The 20,752-nt window shown below is 35.8% G+C and overlaps 1 protein-coding gene across 2 annotated transcripts in view; it reads left to right on the top strand.

Annotated features, from left to right (window-relative positions):
• TMTC4 (transmembrane O-mannosyltransferase targeting cadherins 4) overlaps positions 1-20,752 on the top strand; it is an 84,399-nt gene that overhangs the window by 24,872 nt on the left and 38,775 nt on the right. For both annotated transcript variants that reach the window (XM_036753352.1, XM_036753354.1), the window contains exons 5-6: positions 7,835-7,922; positions 19,088-19,188. In XM_036753352.1, coding sequence (XP_036609247.1) covers positions 7,835-7,922; positions 19,088-19,188 — 189 coding nt within the window. The remainder of the gene's footprint in view (positions 1-7,834; positions 7,923-19,087; positions 19,189-20,752) is intronic.

The raw sequence follows: 20,752 nt of genomic DNA, 5'->3' as shown, positions 1-20,752 counted from the left end.
GCCTCAGACATGTACTAGCTGTGTGATCCTAGGCAAGTCATTTAACCTTGTTTGCCTTAGTTTCCTCATCTGCACAGATTGAGCTGGAGAAGTTAATGGCAAACCACACCAGTTTTTTTTTTGTTTTTGTTTTTGTTTTTTTGCCAAGAAAACACTAAATGAGGCCATGAAGAATTGGACACAACTGAAACGAATGAACAATACCACGCTGTTATTCGTATTACTCTGCTTGCACCACCATGAATCAGAGATATAGAAAGAATGCATTTCTCTTTTCTCCCTGCTTTCCTTGATAGGTTAATTACCAAAGTTAATTGGGCCTGGTGTTGTCTGGCAGCATAATTTGCCGTCACCTCATCAGAGCAACTGAGACTATCTAGATTTTAACTATAGGTTAAAGATGACTTGGTGACTGCGTAAAGCATTTTACTCCCCAGCTGTCTTATTTTTAAAGCACTCAGTGCAGTGGCAATCCTAGAGCAAGGAGCTTTTCACCATCCTTATGTCCTGGATCCCTAGAACAATCCTGAAATCTATGGACCCCTTCCCAGAATAATGTTTTTAAATGCATGAAATATAATACAAGGATTACAGAGGAGCTGTAGGAATCTTGGTATTTGGCTGGTAGAAAACAATGGGCAATATAGCCAAGGGAGCTTCACTCAACTGGAGGTATTCTCAATGCCTGTCCTTGTTAAGAAATGACAAACCACTCCAATATCTTTGCCAAGCCTCATGGATCGTATGGTCCATGGGGTCACAAAGAGCCGGGCATGACTGAGTAATTGAACAACAGCAACAACAGGATTCTAAGAAGCAGAGAAAAAATGAATATGAGACATTCAGAAACATAAGAAGACTTGGATGAACTGATTCAGAGTGAAATGAGCAGGATCAAAAGAAGATTATATACAATGACTTCCTCAGTGAAACTGAACAAAAATCACTAAAAAGAAAGCCAAGCTTGGATAACTGAAAAACCAGTGCTGGTTCTGGAGAATAAATAATGAAGCATACTTCACTTCTCATGGCTTGGAAATCCTCAGAGATACACATAGGCAAAATGTTACATATGTTGTCAGATACAGTTATCGTATCCAGAATTCTTCACTCAGTTGTTTTTCTTAGTTTTAAGAGAGAGTTCCATAAAGAAGGGGAGGAGGTTTCTTTCTCTCCCCAGAAATGACTGTGATATAATATTAGAAGGCAGCATACTTTTGAAAACAAATGTACTGTAAAAAACTCACTCAACTGCAACTATAGGCACCAGTTACTGTTTGCCATTGTTCTACACTGGCATGGTATTATGACTGACATCAGCATTTCAGAACAGGAAGGTTTTTTGGTCATAATCTAGTAGTTCAATCCTCTCTTCTTACAGATGGAGAAACTGAAGTCCCCAAAAAAGTAATTTTCATAAGGTCGTATTGCTAGCATTAGGATTAGAATTCTAAATCCAGCCCTCAGGAAAAGGGGCAAAAAATGGTTGAAACTAAAATTCCCAAATGTGGTATAATGCCCAAAGTGGTATAAAACTGTGCTTACTCTTTTACCTAGCAATACCATTACTAGGTTTGTATCCCAAAGAGATCAAAGAAAAAGGACTTTTCCTAGGACCTATATTTGCAAAAATATTTATAGCAGTTCTTTTTGTGGTGGCAAAGAATTGGAAATTGAGGAGTTCCCCATAAATTGGGGAATGGCTGAACAAGTTGTGGTGTATGATTATTATATAATACTATTTAACTATATGATGAGGAAGTTAGGTTCAGAAAAGCTTAAGAAGACTAATGTGAACTGATGCAAAGTGAAGTGAGCTGAACCAACAGAACATTGTACACTGTAACAGTAATATTGTTATGATGAGCAGCTGTGACTTAGCTACTTTGATCAATACAATGATCCAAGAAAATTCCAAAGAACCCATGAAGAAAAATGCTATCCACATCCAGAGAGAGAGAGAGAGAGAGAGAGAGAGAGAGAGAGAGAACTGGTGACATCTGAGTTCAGATTTGAAGAATACTTTTTTCATTTTATTTTTCTTGTGGTTTTTTTGACAACATGACTAATATGGAAATGTGTTACATGACTTCACATGTATAATTGATGTAATACTGCTTGCCTTCTCAATGGATGGTGGAAGGCTGTAGGGAGGGAGAGAAACTGGGAGCTCAACATTTTAAAAAATTTAATGTTAAAATAAATTATAATTTATTTAATACTTTATTTGATTAAAAAAGAAAAAATTAAAAGTTATTATGACAATATTTTTTAGCCTTTGACTGTGCCCTTTTGTGCTGCACTTGACTACAACATGTGAGGGCATGTTTTGGAATAGCCTGTTTGGGGACAGGCATACCATTGCTCATGCTTGAGTATTTCCTGAGTAACACTTTCTCAGCAATCCTGTCTCTACATTAGCTCACTGGGCACAGGATGTCACTGGTTTATAGTGCTGCTTTCTAGTGAGTTCTACAATGCTGATTCAACTGTTGCCAAATGTATTTGGCACCAACTGTATTAGCCAGCGCTATTCAGGATAAGGTAGCTGGGGACAGGAGTGAAGTTTCCATTTGCACATATATGACTTGGTAAAAAATTATGGAAAACTCTATGTAAATCTTTGAAAAATATTGCTTAGACCAATAGCCTGAGAGACTCTTGTCAGGTACATTTGGGGGCTATATGACTTCTGAATCCTCCTTGAAATTTAGTGATCATTGACTCCAGCATCTTAATTTTACTTTTCTCTACCCCCATTGGTACTCAGCATGAAGAGTGTAATATTTCTGCTTCTTTTAAAATTCTATTCTGTATTCAGCTTGATTACTTCCTGAGTACAATACAATGAATTTAATACCTTTCAATAAATTTATAAGCATTTAATAGAATTTCTTTTAGGGATACAGTCTATGATAGAAAAAATGAGCTTTGATTAAAGAAGCAATCCGTGTCTGATCGGATCTGTTTATTATTTAAAAGCTTTTTTGCATTAGAAAATTCAGAAAAGTTCAGGACTCCACAGGCTAAAAACTGCTTTGAAACTTTAGACTTAAGCATATTCTTCCTTCCTTCCTTTCTTTTTTTCCTTCCTTCCCTTCTTTCTTTCCTTCTTTCTTCCTCCTTCCTTCCTTTCTTTTTCTCTCTATATACAGGTTTTTGCATATATATATATTATATATATATATATATTACACACACACACACACACATACATACTCACAAAATATGTCTCATTATGGCTTGTCTCTGTTGCCTAAACTGCAAAATTGAAACTCAAAGGTCTTGGACATAGGTTCTCCAAGAAAGATTATAGAGCTTTAGGGCTAACAGGGAATTTAGGTGGGCAACCAGGATGGTTAGAGAGGATTCCAGGCTATGTCATATGAGGTTTAAAGTAACTGGAAATTTTTAGTCTGGTGAAGAAAAAACTCATGGAGAAGAAACAATAACTCTCTTTAAGCGTATAAGGGCTTAGGCTTGTTTGTTTGACCCTGGAGAGCAGAACTAAGTGTAATGAGGGGAAGTTGAGATGGAGAGGAATTCCACCTGCTTGATCTAAGGAAAGGTTTTATAACCATTCACATTGTCTCAGTGCAGAATAAGTTGCCGTGACAGGTGGTAGGTTCCCCAGTTTTCTATACTTGGAGGTATCCAAGCAGAGTCTCAGTGACCACTTGTCAGGATTGATGTAGAAAGAATTCCTGTTTATATATGTATTTGGACTAGATACACTCTGATTTTGAGGTCCCTTCAAACTTCACAATTCTGAAATCAGTCCCTTCATCTCACTGATGAAAAAAACCCAAGGCATCACATCTTGCTAGTGGCAAAGCCCAGGCAAAAAAGCAATCCGTTGTCTTGTCTGCTACACCAAGCTTTCATCCCTAATGAACAAATATAATGCTTTGATTCTAATCTAATTCACTTATAATCACAAAACTGTAACCTTAAAACATCAGAAATTAAATGAAGCATTGAAGAACTAACTGGTGGAATTCTGATTTTAATAATGTCTTATTTATACGTTGACAGGTTTTATGGTTTAAGCACTCTTCCTCACCAATAACTCTGTGAAGGGGGTAATATAAATGTTATTAGCCTTATTTTATAGTTGGGATAACTGAGGGTCAGAGAGGTAAAGTCATTTGCCCAAGCTTACATAGCTAGTTAAGTGTGAGAGGTACCCTGGTCTTTTGACAGAGAGCTTTTTCCAGTTGTTAAGTGTGACTAGAGATACCATTTGGGACCTGCTAAACACTGACAATGTCCCCAAGTATTCCACAATCCTGGGGAATATACTAAAGCTGTTAGGTAAGCATTCTGCAGCATTAGAGCAAACTTTGGGGTAATCCTAGCTACAAGAGAGAAATGGTTATATGTACCTTGGTTCAGCCTGGAAGGTTTCTTAAAGACCTCAGCATCAATCATAATACCTACTACAATGTCTTGCACATACTAATTACTCGATAATGATCTGTTAATAAAAATAATAATAGCTAACACTTATGTAGCACTTACCATGTGCCAGGCATGGTAAGCTGTAAAGAGCTAAGCTCTTTATTGTTATCTTATTATATAAGGAATACTTATTCCCATACCGTCTTTGTCACACTGTAGCCACGTGCTGTAGCTGTTTAGAGCAAGCTTCTATGAAAAGGAACTGTTTTGCTGCCATAGCTTAACAGTGCTCAACCTCCAAAGCTACTTGTTTCCCTTTTTTTAAATCTCCCTGCCCCACTCCCAATTCAAATGGATTTTTTTTTAAATGAGCAAAGTTAGGGCCACCCAAGAAAGCAGATGGAAAGATAGCTTCTTAAGGATTTTTCCAGGGCCAGCCTCTATTAGGCAGCATTGTTTTCTTCAGCCATTGGTCACACCATTTTCATGGATTAGGAGCTTTAGGACACGATGTTGCCAGATTGAAAATTATTCTTCAGCTGGCCTGGTATGAGGAGAACAGTGATTTGGATATATGTTTATCATACTGCTTACAGTATGCTGTTTACACTTAGTATGGGAATACAAGAGTAGATTGGCTTCATTCTGGATTTGCTGAGTTTGAAATAAGTTGGTATATTAAGACTAAAAATATTTTCACAGAAAGATTTTTCGGTGAATGATGTGTCTCTAAAAGAGAACTTAAAGTTTATCAAACTGTTGAAAGTTTTACTGATCTGCTCTTACCCACAAACTCCCATTGGCAAAATAAATGCAAGTTAGTACTTTTAAAAATATTCAATTGGCATATAAGTCTTATTTTTTTAATTTCCCAATTACGCAGCTTTGATGAGTCTTGCTGGTATGGGAGTGACTTTGTAGTCTCAAGGCTGTGCCAGCAGAGCACAACCACAAGCAGATCTGACTGATCTGGAATAGCTTCAAGTAGGGCACTAGTGATGGACTGTATGTTCTCTGTCTCAAGATCAGCCTAGCTAAATGTAGAGAGGTCATGAATTTTTTCAGCCACAGCAACTCACAAAGACTACTTACTAAAGTATTTAATGGCTGTGATTTCTATTAATAGGAGTGCTCCATCAAATGAAACGATGGACCTTTCAAGTATGTGCCAAAATGCAAGGAATTATTGTGATGGAACTAGTTGGAAGAAGGGAAAAGGAAGGTCAAGGAAGAGGAGGGGAAGGAGATTCTTAAGTGGGTCAACCATTTGTGCCTCGGGCTATTTCTATAAGGCCCTGCAACAATTTGCTGATGTTAGACTGGAGATCCATAGGTGGAGCTGCTCAACTGAGACCCAGCTGTCCTGTCCCCCTAACCTCATTGCAGAGATTAACTAAGCTTTCTATCATCAATCAATCAACAAGTATCTATTAAAGTCGCTACTATGTGCTGAGCATTGGAAGTACTACAAAGACAAAGAAAGAATGAAACATTCTATTCTCAATAGGGGTTCATTGTGTTTTCAGGGGCAGGACCTACTGGAACTCTATACAGATCAAGAGTTAGCAGTCAACTAACCTGTAAGGTTTTTTTCATATAACTAACAGAAAGTAGTAGATCCTATGGACCTTTTTCAAAGTTTCTGTGCTCTTCCAATAATACCATAGTGCATTTCAAATCATAGTGAAATATTATCTTGCTTAAAGGATAAGGGATAACATTTTGCAAATATTTTCTCCGAAAAAAGATAAGCTTTAGTGTCTAGACCTGACCACCAAGTAAAAATTATGCGTCCACATTTAGCTTGGACAAGGTTTAATCACTTTGCATATGTGTTCATTCAAAGTAATTGTATTGGGGGAGGGGGAGCAATTCATACCTAATTTCACTCTACTAACCCTTTTCTTTCTCCTTCATTACATTCTAGGTTTTAATGTTTCTTATCAAATTAGATGGTGCAAATTGAGGCATGTATGTTGCCCTTAAAAGAATTTCCATCCAAAGTATATATGTTCTGCTTAAATAGGCTCAGATATAAATACTACCTTTAAAGGATTGTTTCAAGCATTGATTTTCAAAACTTTTTGTTGGGATGTGAATATGTAATAGTTGTGGACATTTTCTTCGTTTTCAGTGTAACTTTAATGTCATTGTCCAATTCCTAAGCTTTCTGCTAACAATGCATTATATCTTATGTTTTAGTCTCTTGAAAAATTGAATTAATCTTAGTTTTACTATCCCCATTGATTAACGAGTCAAAACTTGATAATGTCAATAAAAGCTTTGTTATTTGAAATATTGGGAAAGTAGAATATGCCAATTATTCAAGTCTCATTGAACTAAAACTTGTATTTCCAAATAGACTATCATGAATTACCATGGGTCATTTGGAAAGAACTAATTAGATAATCTGTCTTGCAGAGACTGTGATGGAAATGCAAACATGTCCTGCCTTAACATCATTAATTGGCTCCATGAAAACACAATTTTTGATGATGTTACAGAAGGTAGTTCTGTATATACAGTGTTGTAAGTGGGTGGCCAGTATATCATGTTATAGTGCCACCTTTACAACATTCTGAGAGGTGTGGGGCAAAGAAACAATGAGACAGTGGTGGGTGGGATGAGTGTACTATGATAATAATATTATGCAACCATATTGGGTGAAATAGTGTTTTGTGGCATCCCTGTACACATATAAAATTTCTTCTGTATCATTTAGCTAAGGAAAGAGAAAGTAGCTTGGCTAAGAATAGAGGCCACTGGATGATAAAATACCTGGAGGAGTGTTGGAGTAGAAGATTTGGGGTTTTATTTCTTTGCCTAGTATTTACCAAATACTTCTGAAAGTTTCTACTTTCAACCCCGTGAGTGGCTTTGATCTGAGGAGTAAAAACTGCTCCAAGTTTTATTCTTCTTCTTAAGTAATTTAGAGGTGACATTAGATTTGCATTTCTATCATTACTTCTCTATGACTTCTTTAAGGAAAACTTTATAATCACCTCATAGTTCTTCAGGTCTATTTCTCACTGTTTATTTTTCTCATTAAATTTTATTTTTGAAATATTTGTCATTTACCATGAACTTTCTTATTCAAGATTTATGTTAGAGGATATCAATAGTGCCACCAGTGTGTTTGTTTGGTAAATGGTAGACAAATTGGCTTCCTCAATATTTAAACACTTCAAAGTATTTTCATTAGGTTCATGGAAAGCCTATTTTCGTCTGAAAGCAGATAAATCAAATCTTATCACTAAAAGTCGAAACTCCAAATGATTGTAAGATACTACCATAAGATGGAACAATTTATCAGAACATCCCTGCTATAGCAGGCCTTTTGCTTCATGTTTCCTAGTAATTATATTTATGAGTTTCCTAAGATTAGACTTTTAAATGTATATTTTTATGAAAATCTTTTTTCTCTCTTTTTAAGGTTGCTGGTATCGTTGGTAGAGCTGACCTCCTGGGTGCCCTCTTCTTCTTGTTATCTTTCCTTGGCTACTGTCAAGCATTTAGAGAAAGTAAGCATTGTTTAACTTTTTTATTTTATGTCATTGGTAAATTTTTATTCAGTTAAACTGAAGTTTGTTTGATATATGTACCTTATAGGTTTTTAAATGTCTAGAAAATACTCAAATTTTAGGAGCAATGTGGGAAAGGCTGTTCTAATAGAACTTCATGATTGGAAGATACCTCAGACATCATTTGTAATAGCTCCAACCCAAAACATGAATCACATCTACAAATGCTTAGCCAACTTTTGCTTGAAGACCTACAGTGATGAGGAACTCATTGCTTAGTGAGCCAGGTTTGTTTCATCTTTGGATAGCTCTAACTATTAGAAATTTTTTTTATATTAAACTGAAATTTTCTTCATTGTGAATTCTACCTTTCATTCTAGTTCTGCCCTCTGGGGTCAAGCAGAACAAACCTAATTTCTCCTCCATATAATAAACCCTCAGATATTTGGAGACAATTGTCAAGTCCTCCTAAAGTGTTCTCCTTTCCAGGCTAAATATCCATAGTTCCTTCTGCAGATACTCTTATGGCATGGTTTCCTTTCATTATGCTCATCACCCTTTTCTGGGTACATTTCATCTTGTCAAACTTTCTTCTAAAATGTGACACCCACAATCAGACATGGTACTGGAAATGTTGTCTGACCAGGTATACTGCAGCAGAAGTGACTTCTCTGGCCCTGGAGTCAGGAGAACCTGAGTTCAAATCAGGCCTCATACAGTTGACACACTTACTAAATGTGTAACCTTGGGCAAGTCACTTAACCCCAATTGCCCTGCCTTCCCCCCTCCAAAAAAAAAAGTGAGTTCCCTTCCTGTTGTGAATATGCTTCTAATAATATAGCATAAGTTTGCATTATCTGACTGTCATATCATTTCTAACTGTCATATTACATTTCTGACTCATGGTGAATTTGGAATCAACTAACCTGTAAGCTTTTTTTCATATAAATTACTTTCTAACTACATCTTCCCCAATCATTTATTTATACAGTTGATTTATTTAACCAAATGCAGGGCTTTTTTTCCTTCTTCAGTTTCATCAGCTTTTCATCAGCATTCTTGCCAGTCTTTTTGGTTTCCTTCTCTATCATCCAGCCTATCACTTCCAGATTCATGTCTGCAAATTAGATGTGCCATTTATGCCTTCCTCTAAGAAGTCATTGATAAAAGTGATGAACAAATCTGGGCCAAGGACAGAGCCCATGATGTTCCACCAGAGACTTCGCTCCATGTTAGCATGGATCCATTGTTCATTTTTCTTTGGGTCTCACCTTTGTTGTCATGCAATATGCTTTTCTGCCCAACTCCCTTATTTTCTCTTTGAATATTGAGTCTGTTTTTTCCTTGTCACTCTCTCACTGAAAGTGTTAACACAGAGGCAGCATAACCACTTTTAAGGGATGTTGTAGAGAGGATTCTTTCTTAGGTGGGAACTGAACTTTACATGGCCTAGAGATCCCTTCTAATTCTGAAATTGTAGCTTACCAACCATATGAAATTATATTGTGAATAGATCCATAGAATGATGTGTACTCTTCAGTTAAATATTTTTGGTACTATGTATTTTCTAATAATATTGTAAAACGAAAACTTTGTGAATGTTTTTATTACTATGAAAATTCTTGGGGAGAGATACAAAAAATAATTAAAGCATCTCTGTAATCATGGGTTTGGATTTCTAAGCCTGAACTATTCTTTAAATGTCATGTCATTGCATATAAAATGATTTTCTTGTTAAAACTGTTACCAGAGTTTTCCAGATTCAAATGACTGATTAAGAACATGGAAATTCACATTGGAATTGTTTATGTTTCTTAAAAGATGATCACATTTTACATACAATCTGATATACTTCAGGTCAAATCATGTCTTTCCCTTCTACTATGTATGCTAGAGTAGAAGACGTCTGATGAAACGCTGATTTTATCCAGTTCCATCCCTAACTTTCCTCATGCCCCAGAATGAGTCATCTGACTCATATATATATATGTATATATACATACATATATGTATAGTTTTAAAACTAGATCTTCATCAAATAATTTATTTCTCTGGAATATGGGAAATAGGGATGAGATTATCTTGTTTTTAATTCTTCCTTGTGCTCATGGATCCTCCTCCTAACTGTTTTATCTTGGTTCCCAAGGAAAAAAGTAAGTTCAAGCAACTAAGAGTTAAGAGACTTTAGTCACTATTTGTTAAATCAAAATAAACTGTTTCATAGTCTTCAGTGAGATATTGCAAATGTAACTAAAGGGCAATACTCCTCTACTGTCTTCTCCAAAAAATTCACCCATGGTCTCCCCAAATTTTTACCCATCGTGATGGTGACACTTGAAGCCTTGAATCTTTGCCCCTCATAAAGGTTTCATAACTCAAACCGCTGATTACAAGAACTTTTTTATGACCAATTTTACCCCTACTGGGATTATGAGGCATCACTTTAAAGGAGGCTAGATAATTACATGAGTAATCCAGTGGCACATTGTGATTATGAATCACTGATAATGATGGACAAACTCTCCACCACCCTTTTCTGTTAAATGTCAAATATTAGTACTTTGTATTCTTGAGTTGTGAATTAAATATATAACATAGTCACATGAGATGAAAGATTTACCAGTAGTCAGATTTTTCTTGGAGAAAATCAGCACTTCAGTCTGTTGCCTTTTCTTTGGAATAACTGTAGATCAATGAAATGTTTTATCAATTTTAAATTATTTCGTTTCTAAAGTAATTATCAGATCATCTAATTCTGTGTCAAGGAGAATATATAAAGACTTGTTAATGAGTAGGAAGGAATAAATGGAGATTTAACATTTGTGTAAGATCATCTAAGAGATACATTTTAAAATCTGTCCCTTGGTTAGTTGACACTTTAAAATAATCTGAGAAATAATGTGGTTCTTTGATAAGTTCTATTTTGGAAGCTAGGTAAGTAGCGAGGTAAAGATTCTTTCATCTTTAGGTATGACTATCATTAAAATAATTTTTCTTTTAAATCTATTTGCACTGCTACTCTATGAATCTTTTTTTTCTTTTCATAAAGATTTGTTAATCTGATTAGATATTCCTCAGAACAGAGGGACAGTTCTGCATAATATGACTTGGGAGGAAGGGGAGATTGTAAGCTACTAGATAGGGTTTGGAATTCTTACACTAAACCTCTTGAGGAGAAACTGTTAATATTTTATAATTTGACTCATATTCCTTGAAACTGAATAACCTCTTTTTTAGTATACTTTCTGGGAAAAGAAAAATTTAAACTAAAACCTAGTTGCACAGTTAGTTTCAAGTCTCTTGCAGCTATTAACACCTCTCTCCTTGGAGACTGTAAAGCTTTAGGATGCTCCAGGGGTTCTGCATCTCCTGAAGAGATTTATTCATCAGGACTTTTGGTTGCTAGACTTTTAGGCTTATTTTCTGAAGGCACAATGGGTATCCTTTAACTCTGTTCATGTGCCAGGAAAGTTCTGAATTTTAGCCTCAGTGACATGGTGGTTTTACTTTAGAGTTGAAAAGGTGTTTAAAATGTAGGTATCTGATGCTACATGGGAGTGAAGGGTGGTTATTAATTTGGTTTCCATTTCTATTTCCATTTTGGACTCATTATTTTCAGACCACATACTATTGATAAATCTATACATGTAGCCTGACTAGAGCTGCTCCATTCTCTTCAATAGAACCTCTAGATTTTAGACAACTTTTACTTTTTAGCAATCCTTTTTTAATTAATAAATTTTCTAGTAGAGAATTAATTGTGGGGTTCTAAAAATTGAGCCATTGGAATAATCTCTAATCTTCATGGTAGCATTCAAACCCATGTCTGTGACAGCTTCCTAAATGTTAAACTTATGAATATCCAGTGAGTCCTCCTTCTACAGTGTATTCCAACAGAGTTCATTGTGGTGGTCCCTGTTCTTCCAGTTTCTGTCATGTTTCTGCTTGATCATCTTCTCAGGCCATATCTATCAAAGTCAAGTGATTTGTCTTCTTTAACTATTTCCATCACAGCAGAGCTGCATCTAAATTCTTTTTAAACTGACTGGATTTATTATCAAGCAATTTTGTGTTAAACCTCTGGAATCCTGGCATTTTCATCAAATGAAAACCTAGTGAAATAACATTTCTGGGGCCCTGCCCTTTTTGTGGGTGCTTAAATGGGATGTCTGCAGGCAAGATCCTTCACAACAGAATTTTATGAAAAGGAGATGTTTTACAAAGGAAGCTTACTTTTCCTTGATATAGCCTATAAAGAAGAAAGCTTAATTCATTGTAAAAGAAAATTTAAGAAAATGAAGTTCAAAAAGTATATTCACTGTAATTTTCAAATCTCCCCAAGGAAAAAAAGTTTTATTGGCTTAGATGAAATATCATTTCAATATTTGCATCTGTCCTGAAATCTCATTTTTTGATAGAAACATTTGTACATTTCTATGTAATGGTTCCATGTTTGGACTATCAAATTGGCCAGATCCATTATCCAGTTTCTTTTCTAAGCAAATAGTCTAAAACTTCTACTTACTGGGCATGTGAGATAGGATCTGGTTTTATCTAGAGGTAAGTATGAATATTCTCAGATATTGTAGGAGATACATATTTATTTACCTCAGGAGAAGAGGAATTCTTTATGACTGAGCATTTTTTTTCTTCTTAATCTTTTGTTTTTCCCAGCACTGCTAAATCATTGTATCATTCAGTTTTTAAAAAATGATCTAAGATAACAAGTAGTCCTTTAGAGAGACCTCAAAATCCATTCTGAACCCAGCAACACTCAGACACACTATTAATATAGAATGAGCTAAGGTGTGTCAACTGTCACTCCCAATATATTACTTCCCCCTATTTCCCTTTCTTGGTTAGTTATCTATTTCTTTTGATCTTGAAGCTCTTAAAAACTAAACATGTACACGGAGTTTTTAGATTTTTAGGGAAATTTTTAGGTTTTTGTCCTTTATTGTCATAGATTTTTTGGTACTGATATTCACATGGACATTGTCTTCACTCTGCAAATTGCTTTGGGTTGCAGTATCGCTTGCATTTCCCCAAATGATCCTGCACTGAATGAGAATAGCAATATCCAGTTCCCTTCACTGTAGGCTTGGAAGCACTACTTGGACTGTTCCAACTTTTTGAACAAGAATCTGATGCTCATTGTGTTTCTTTGGCATTTATACAGTCACAGCCATCTGTTGGGGTGGCATCATTCCCACTTACAATATGATGTGCCAGTTTCAACTTGGCATAGGTGCCAACCATATATTGGTGGAGAAGGGTATCTTGTACAATGTGATACTTTTTCTGAAAGAACTTCCCAATGGAAAGCAATGCCAAATCAGGGGCACATGTTACAATGAATTGATCACATCTGTTGGCACTTGTAGGTGTTAAAACTGAAAAGTACCTTGATGCTGTTTTTTCCCCTGTGTTCTCCCTCTCTATTACCCTTTACCTCAGTCTACTTGAATACTGACATTTTCCCACATTAAACCCAACCCATGACCATTTTCTAAGAGTGGCTCCATTTTTTAAGCATTGAATCATAAACTGGAAATTTGCCAGGACTTCTAAATTAAATATACCTGAGGAAAATATCCTTTTAAGGATCAGAGAGCAATTGGTCAATAGTTTGCTTTCAAGAAGGAGAATATTGGCTTGGTTTTTTTCCTTTTCTACTGGGCCAGTAGAACCTGCACTTTAATAGGCTGAGTTGGAAGAAGATGACTCAGAGCAGAGATAAAGTCCTGAAATGTTTCTAATGATTTAAGTGTACACAGAAGTAAAATTCTGTAGCTTGGGAATTCCTCTCTTAAGAAAGATAATTTTGAAAGCACATGAAGTAGAAAGAGAACATGTCTCTCTCTAAATGGAATAATTTCTGTTGCATTCAGTTAACATTACTACTACTTGATAATTCATATTTATATTAAGAAATGAAAGAAATTATTTTTCTAAATGCACATTTGCACTTCTACTCAAAACAGATTTGCATTAAAAGAAGAAAAACAGATTTGTATTAAAAGAAGAAAAACAGATTTGCATTATTAGTAATTGCATTAATAGATAAAGTAAAAATAGGATTTTCATATATTGTAAAGCAGCATTGCCTTTCCAGGAATGGAAGGTCTAACCTAAGAGTCAATAGATTTAGCTTCTGTTCCCATGATTCTAGGTGATATAATGGGTAGAACCTTTGTAAATTTGACTTTTTTTTCTCAAACAGATTAGATGAAACTAAAGATGATACCATTATGAAATAGTTGGTGTAAATAAAATATACTATAGCACAGTGCCTAATAAATGCTTATTGAATGAATGTTGCCATTGCTTTAGTAGGATGGTCAAACATGGATTTATTTAAACATGGAAATACAATCATTGGAATACAAATAACATAAACTTCCCAGTGAATCTCTTCCAGAAGGACAGAAGATGGGAAGGGTGAAATGGAAATTTATGATTTAGGGATTGATGTTTGAGGAATATTGAGAGAAGTATAGGAATTCAGCTAGGCCTGTTTTTAATTCATAGACTAGGAACTTATTCTTTTTGATTAAAGGCTATTGGCTTATGGAGAAAAAATTGGAAAAGTGTGGGCCACTCACAAACAAAAAGCAATTTAATTTAGTTTTCTAAAGATATAGATATATCTTAAAGCCAACTATTTTTAAAATTGAGAACAAAGAATACCTAAGTTTATTCAATAGATGATAAATTAGCTTTGCATTTTAGCCAGCTAAGAGAGAGAGCGATAGAAAAAAATATGTTGAAAAATGTGTTTCACCACCTGTGGACAATCAGTTCAACCCAGAATTGCAAAAGAAGATGTCCTAGATCATATTTGGAAAGCTATATATTGCTTTCAGCAATCCTAAGCCATTCATTGCTGCAAAAGTCCCCCCTTAGCAATAGCTAGTATTTATATATTGCTTTAATGTTTATAAAGCACTTTATAAATATCTCCTTTGATCTTCACGACAATCATAACAGGTAGGTACCATTATTATTCCCCAGTTTACAGATTAGGAAATTAAGGCAGACAAGTTAAGTGAGCCACCCAGAGTCACATAGCTAGTGTCTAAAGCCTGATTTGAACTTCGATTTTCTTGACTCCAAGTTCAGTGCTTTATCCGTTGCACCACCTAGCTGCCTCTGGGAAAATAATTCTGAGATTCAATACTACTCTTGTCTTGGTGATGTATATGTGAAGAATCATACAGTACCATGATCTTGGAAGAATCAAAATGGTAGTTGACTCAAAGAGTAATGGAAGGATGAAAGTTGGCCACATCAGTGATTACTTACATGCTAGAATTAGCATGAAAGCCAGAATGAAGTACAAATGAGACTGGGAAAGGAGTTAGTCCAGCTATATAATGGACATTCTGAGAGCTTAATTGATACTCAATATAATAGTAAAAAAAATTAAAAAAAAAAACAACCAGAGGCTTTGAAATGAAGTCGCTGATTATTAAGGTATATCCTTGGCATAGGGTGGAGGACCTTGTCAAATTCTTTATAGCATTTTAAAATTTCTTTGTAGGTTCTGGTTTTATTGGTAGTGAGAGTGTCAGTTTAGTTTTTCTTTCAGTGTGCCAACTCCTTGATCATTGGATAGAGATCATCTGTAGAGTAGCAACATTGAAATTAATGTTTGTAGATGGTCTAAAAACTTCATGATTCCTAGCACTTTGTGCCCCTTTTCTAACTCTGTCATTATCCACATGGAAGCAAAGAGACCTCCACATAATGCAGAGACACGAGGCTGTACTTTTGGGTCATTATTGCAAAAAAAAAAAAAAAACCAAACAGCTGGGCACCAGTCTTCTGGTGGTGAGTCTTTCCGTATTTCTATAGACTGATCCTTGAACAACAGACACGTTCCTACTCAAAATCTTTCTAACTTGATAGAACTTGCCAGTGATTGTGCTCTACTGAAATGGCCTTTGACAACACTGGATTACTTTCTACCTACAATGAGGCATCAGAATTACACTTTTCTGCAATTGGAATGTATGCTAGTTGTTGTCAGATAGTTCTTAGTCCACCCTTTTAAAAAGGGAAACATACATTCTAGGTTGCCCCAGAAAGTAGAACTAGAGCCAGTAAGTAGAAGTTTCCAAGAAGCAAATTTCAGCTTCAGGATGAACTCTATTAAATAAAAACATCTAAAAATAGAATTGTGTTGTTGTTCAGTTGTTTTCAGTTGTGTCTGACTATGAACACATTTGGAGTTTTCTTGATAAAGGTACTGGAGTGGTTTGCCATCTCCTATTTTTATAAATGAGGAAACTGAGGCAAACAGAGTTAAGTGACTTGCCCGGGGTCACACAGCTAGTAAGTGTCTGAGACTGCATTTGAGCTCAAAAAGAGGAGTCTTCCTGACTCTTGGCCAGCACACTATCTATCACACTGGACCCCTTAGCTGCCCCAAGAATAGCTTGCTTTATGAAGTCCAAAGTTCCTTGAGAATGGAAATATGCAAACAGAAAATGGATAATTGTCATGTATGCCAAAGGAAAAATTTATGCAATGGGTGGGAGGTTTTTGTCATCCTTGAGTAGTATGGATCACAGATCCTATGTCGTTTTCACTCCATTTATTCTTCATAAATAATGAGGTATGCTTCAGAACATTATGTCACCACCACATCATATGCCCATGATCTGATGCTGAAAGATGACACGGTGACAGGCCTCAAAGCCAGGAAAGAGCTGAGTTAAAACTCTCCCTGATAGACTCTGGGCAAATCACTTAACCTTCCAGAGTATGAGGCGATTGTTTAAGAAGACTACAGCAATTTGCAGAGCAGGCGCCAACTTTTAGTGGTAGATGGCATTTCCTCACCTGGGAATTCTTTATACCAATGAACTCACAGGTTCAATTCCTATTCTCTTTCCTATAATATTATACCCATTTAAAAAAAATATGACATCTTGAAAGCATTGACCTCAAACTGCTAAGGCTTTTCTGGAATTATGGAAAAGTTGGCTTTATGACAATTCCTGAAATAGTTTTAAGAGCCACATACACTTGTTTCATCTCCACACTGTCTTCTGTGTACTTCTAGCCTTGGAGTTTATGGTACATAGAAATCTCTCAGAGAGATGAATATTAGCTTATACATATCTACCAAGTCTGTCCAACTGCTTAGAATTGAGGCCCTCTAGTGACTAAGAACTTGTTCAGAGCACAGTAACTGTGCTGTTGGGTCCAGGCCTGCAGGCTTTAAGTGGGTACCAGCTAATTCCAAGAGTCCAGCCTGCTTATTGTGTATGAAAAGTCCTGATTTTGTGGGGTCCAGGGTATTTGTCCTCCACCGAGGACAAATTCATGTCATGCAACTAGGTAGAGTATCTCAACTCAGTTAAACATAGCATAATTTGGAGGCTAGAGTGCCTTCTCTGAGTATTCAGGATGTAAGAGCTATGTCAAGACAGTGTATTAGCCTTAAAAGATTCCATCTTGCTCTTCTGCCATCACAAGGCCTTTTATGTCACTGTGTTCTGTCTGCCTCTTGTACCCAGACTGTTTGATTATTTAGCCACTCATTTCCTCCTCTAACAGCGTAGTATTCTTTCTATTTCAGTCGTCTCAGATTTGGAACAGAGTTGTAGGAGAACTAAAGATGTGTCTTTTCCCCATATGATATTCCTAGTACATTTTGCAGTGGTAAGGCACTGCAGGATTGTAATACACATAATACTGAATTTTACATTTTTCTGATAAGCAGTGTTCCTGTACATAGTTATATATACTATTTAGAGACTGGGACCATACCCCTCTTCAAAGGAAGTATCCATTCAGTATCCTTTTCTCTACCCCTAGATGGTGTCCTGATTGTAGGGGAGAGGAAAGAAAACCTTCTATATACTGTCTAAAGCTACTCCAAAAAGTTTTGTGAAGTTACCCCTGCAACCCTTCATGCATCCAGTCACCCCTCTAGTGGTGAGAAACCCTGGTGCCAGCTCAGCAGGGGTGTAGGATAGATTCTTAGCATTCCCATCATGGTGGCAGGAACAACTTCCTACAGGAATCGCCTTAACACCAGATGGACCCCCAGAGATCACAGTAGGAGTTCCTTGATGTGATATGTCAGAATAACCTGTTGGGTGACTGATATCTTGGAAAGAGACGGGTTGCCAACTTTCAAGTCTCATGGAAGGAGACTTTGTTGCCAGGGCTAGTTTTGCTTGCTTCCTGAATATGTTTTTGAGCACATGCTAAGAATATCAGAACCTGAGGAGTAGAAATCAACATTAGCAGGAGGGTTAATTCTAGTTAATTATGGGTATCAATCAACAATCATTTATTTAGTACCCACTATGTGTCAAGCACCATCTAGGTATTAAAAATATGATGATGAAAATGACAAAAACTGTTCTCAGGGAGCTTACATTCTATTGTGGGAGACAGCCTGTATGTGTGTGTGTGTGAGACAAAGATACATATACATATCTATGTATATCTGTATACACACACACACACATATATATGCATATATATATATATATATATGTATATATATATATATATATATATGTATATATATATATATATATATATATATAAATTCAAGTTAGTTTAGGCAGGGAAGACAATAGCAATTATAGGAATTAGGAAACACCTTGCATAAAAGATAACACTTAAGCTAAGTCTTGAAGGAAGTAGAAGATTCTTTATAAAGTGGAGAGGAGGAGGAAAAACATTATTGTACAATGGCACAGTGATGGGAAATGGAGTGTGAGGAGCAGCAAAGGTGGCCAGTTTAGTTAGATCATGGATTGCAGAAGGGAAATGACATATAATAGGTATATGCTTATGTGTAGTATTTCTACTAAGAAATAAAAACTAAGAGAAGAAACTTAGACCATAGACCTGGAAGAAACCCTAGTGATCAAACCCCTTTATTTTACAGAGTGGGAAATTAGACTTAATTAGATGAAGTGATTTGTCCCAAGACATGCAGGTAACAAGTAAAAAGGTGGTATCACCTGACTCCAAATTTGGTGTTCTTTCTACTTCACTTGCCTCCCAAAGACTGACAGAAATTTCTTGAACAGTATTTACCCAAGGTAAATGTCTAGGGTTTGTTTTATCATTCCTCATTGTGATAAATCTTTGAACTGCACTGAATAACTTTTATAATTTATCTTAATTGACAGGTAACAAGGAAGGAACTCAGTTTTCTACATTCTGGGTGCTTCTGAGTATTCTTTTGAGTGCCATTGCTATGCTGTGCAAAGAACAAGGGATCACGGTACTGGTAAGGTCTCTGAAATAGAAACCGAACTCTGATTAGTCATATACATCTGCCAGTTGTTTGAACTCTCACTCAAGTTGCTGCTGCATTGTGACACAGTCGCCCATATATGTATATTATTATGACCTATCCTGGCATTTTGGTGAAGTCTTTCAGCAACATGTGTTGAGTATACCCATCAATCAAATTCATTGTGGGCTATCAATTCAGAGAGTGTGTTTCTTCATGCCCCAGTTAGTGAGAAACAATTTAATTTATACTTGTCAACAGTATGTTCTTTTCCCATTTCTTATTGAATGACACTCTGAGATGCAAAGCTTTTCTTTCTCTCATCTGTATCTGGATTTGAATGCCCACTTGAAGCCACGATTTTTTCTGGAATAACCAGTTGTGGTCTTCCAGTGATGATGATGATAATTACTTCAGATCGGGAATTGGCTGTAAGCTGTAATTTGTAAAGAATAACTAACAAGAACAGTTTAGATTTTAAAATAACAATGATCCGTTACAACTGTCTCAAGAAAAAAGAGAGGAACTACTATGAAAATCCAATTGTTGCCTAATGGACTGAAAACTTTTGGGACTAATCAGTGACTCTTTAAGATATTTTTTCCCCATATTTATTGTGGCAGTAATACATCAAAAGCATCTTCATTCCTAGATTTGGTAGATGCAATGAAACTTCATTTGTTTAAGCTAGGAGTAATAAGAAGTTGACAAGGCTGACTCTCTCACTGAATTTTGCCCTATGACTTTGGGCATAGAGAAACTTCTGTAGGTTTTTGGTTTTTTTAATGTGTAAAGGTGACACTAGAACTGTCCTCTGTCCCCAAGATGTCATGTGCCGTAAAGAGTCTTTATAAAGTTTAAGTAAGTTGTGTAGCTCTCAGCTTAGTACCTAGAAAAGAATCTACAATAATGTTGCTTAAAATGGGATTTTGTACAATATTGCTGAACTATAACAATATTGCTTAAAAGGATATTTTTGTTTTCAGAGGGTTTTGATCAATCTAGACATGCTATAAATTCACTGACCTTAATTTAGAAAATGTAAATTGCCTTGTATGCCATATTCAAAATACACTATCAAAGCATTTTTGAAAATTATTTATAGGTGTATTTTGGGGAGGAAATATAGCTACTAGCTTAAATTTTCAGTTACTTAGAGAAAATTCAACCTGAAAAATACCTTTAATAATTTTAACTACTTGTAGCAAGCAGTGTTTTTAAAAAATGAAAACTATCATTTGAATTATTAAAATCTACTATCCTAAATGATAAGATTTGTATAACCTGAGTGAGTGTGTAGCGTCAGCATTACATACATAGTCACATCTAGAAACAAGAAGACTTAGGCTTCAAATCCCGACACTGGTTATATGACCATAAGCACAAGTCATTTATCCTCTTTGAACCTCAGTTTCAAATCTGTAAAGTGGGAATAAAAATAGCATATAGTTCCTACCTCACAGTTGTGAGGCTAATATAAGAATTATCATAAATTTTATGCGAAAAAGATTAATGTTGAAGTATGTGAAGTGTAATTGAAAAGTTTTTTCCTGGTAGT

Source organism: Trichosurus vulpecula, chromosome 4, assembly GCF_011100635.1.
Source record: "Trichosurus vulpecula isolate mTriVul1 chromosome 4, mTriVul1.pri, whole genome shotgun sequence".
Taxonomy (NCBI): domain Eukaryota; kingdom Metazoa; phylum Chordata; class Mammalia; order Diprotodontia; family Phalangeridae; genus Trichosurus; species Trichosurus vulpecula.
This window is presented reverse-complemented; position numbering and strand designations above follow the sequence as displayed.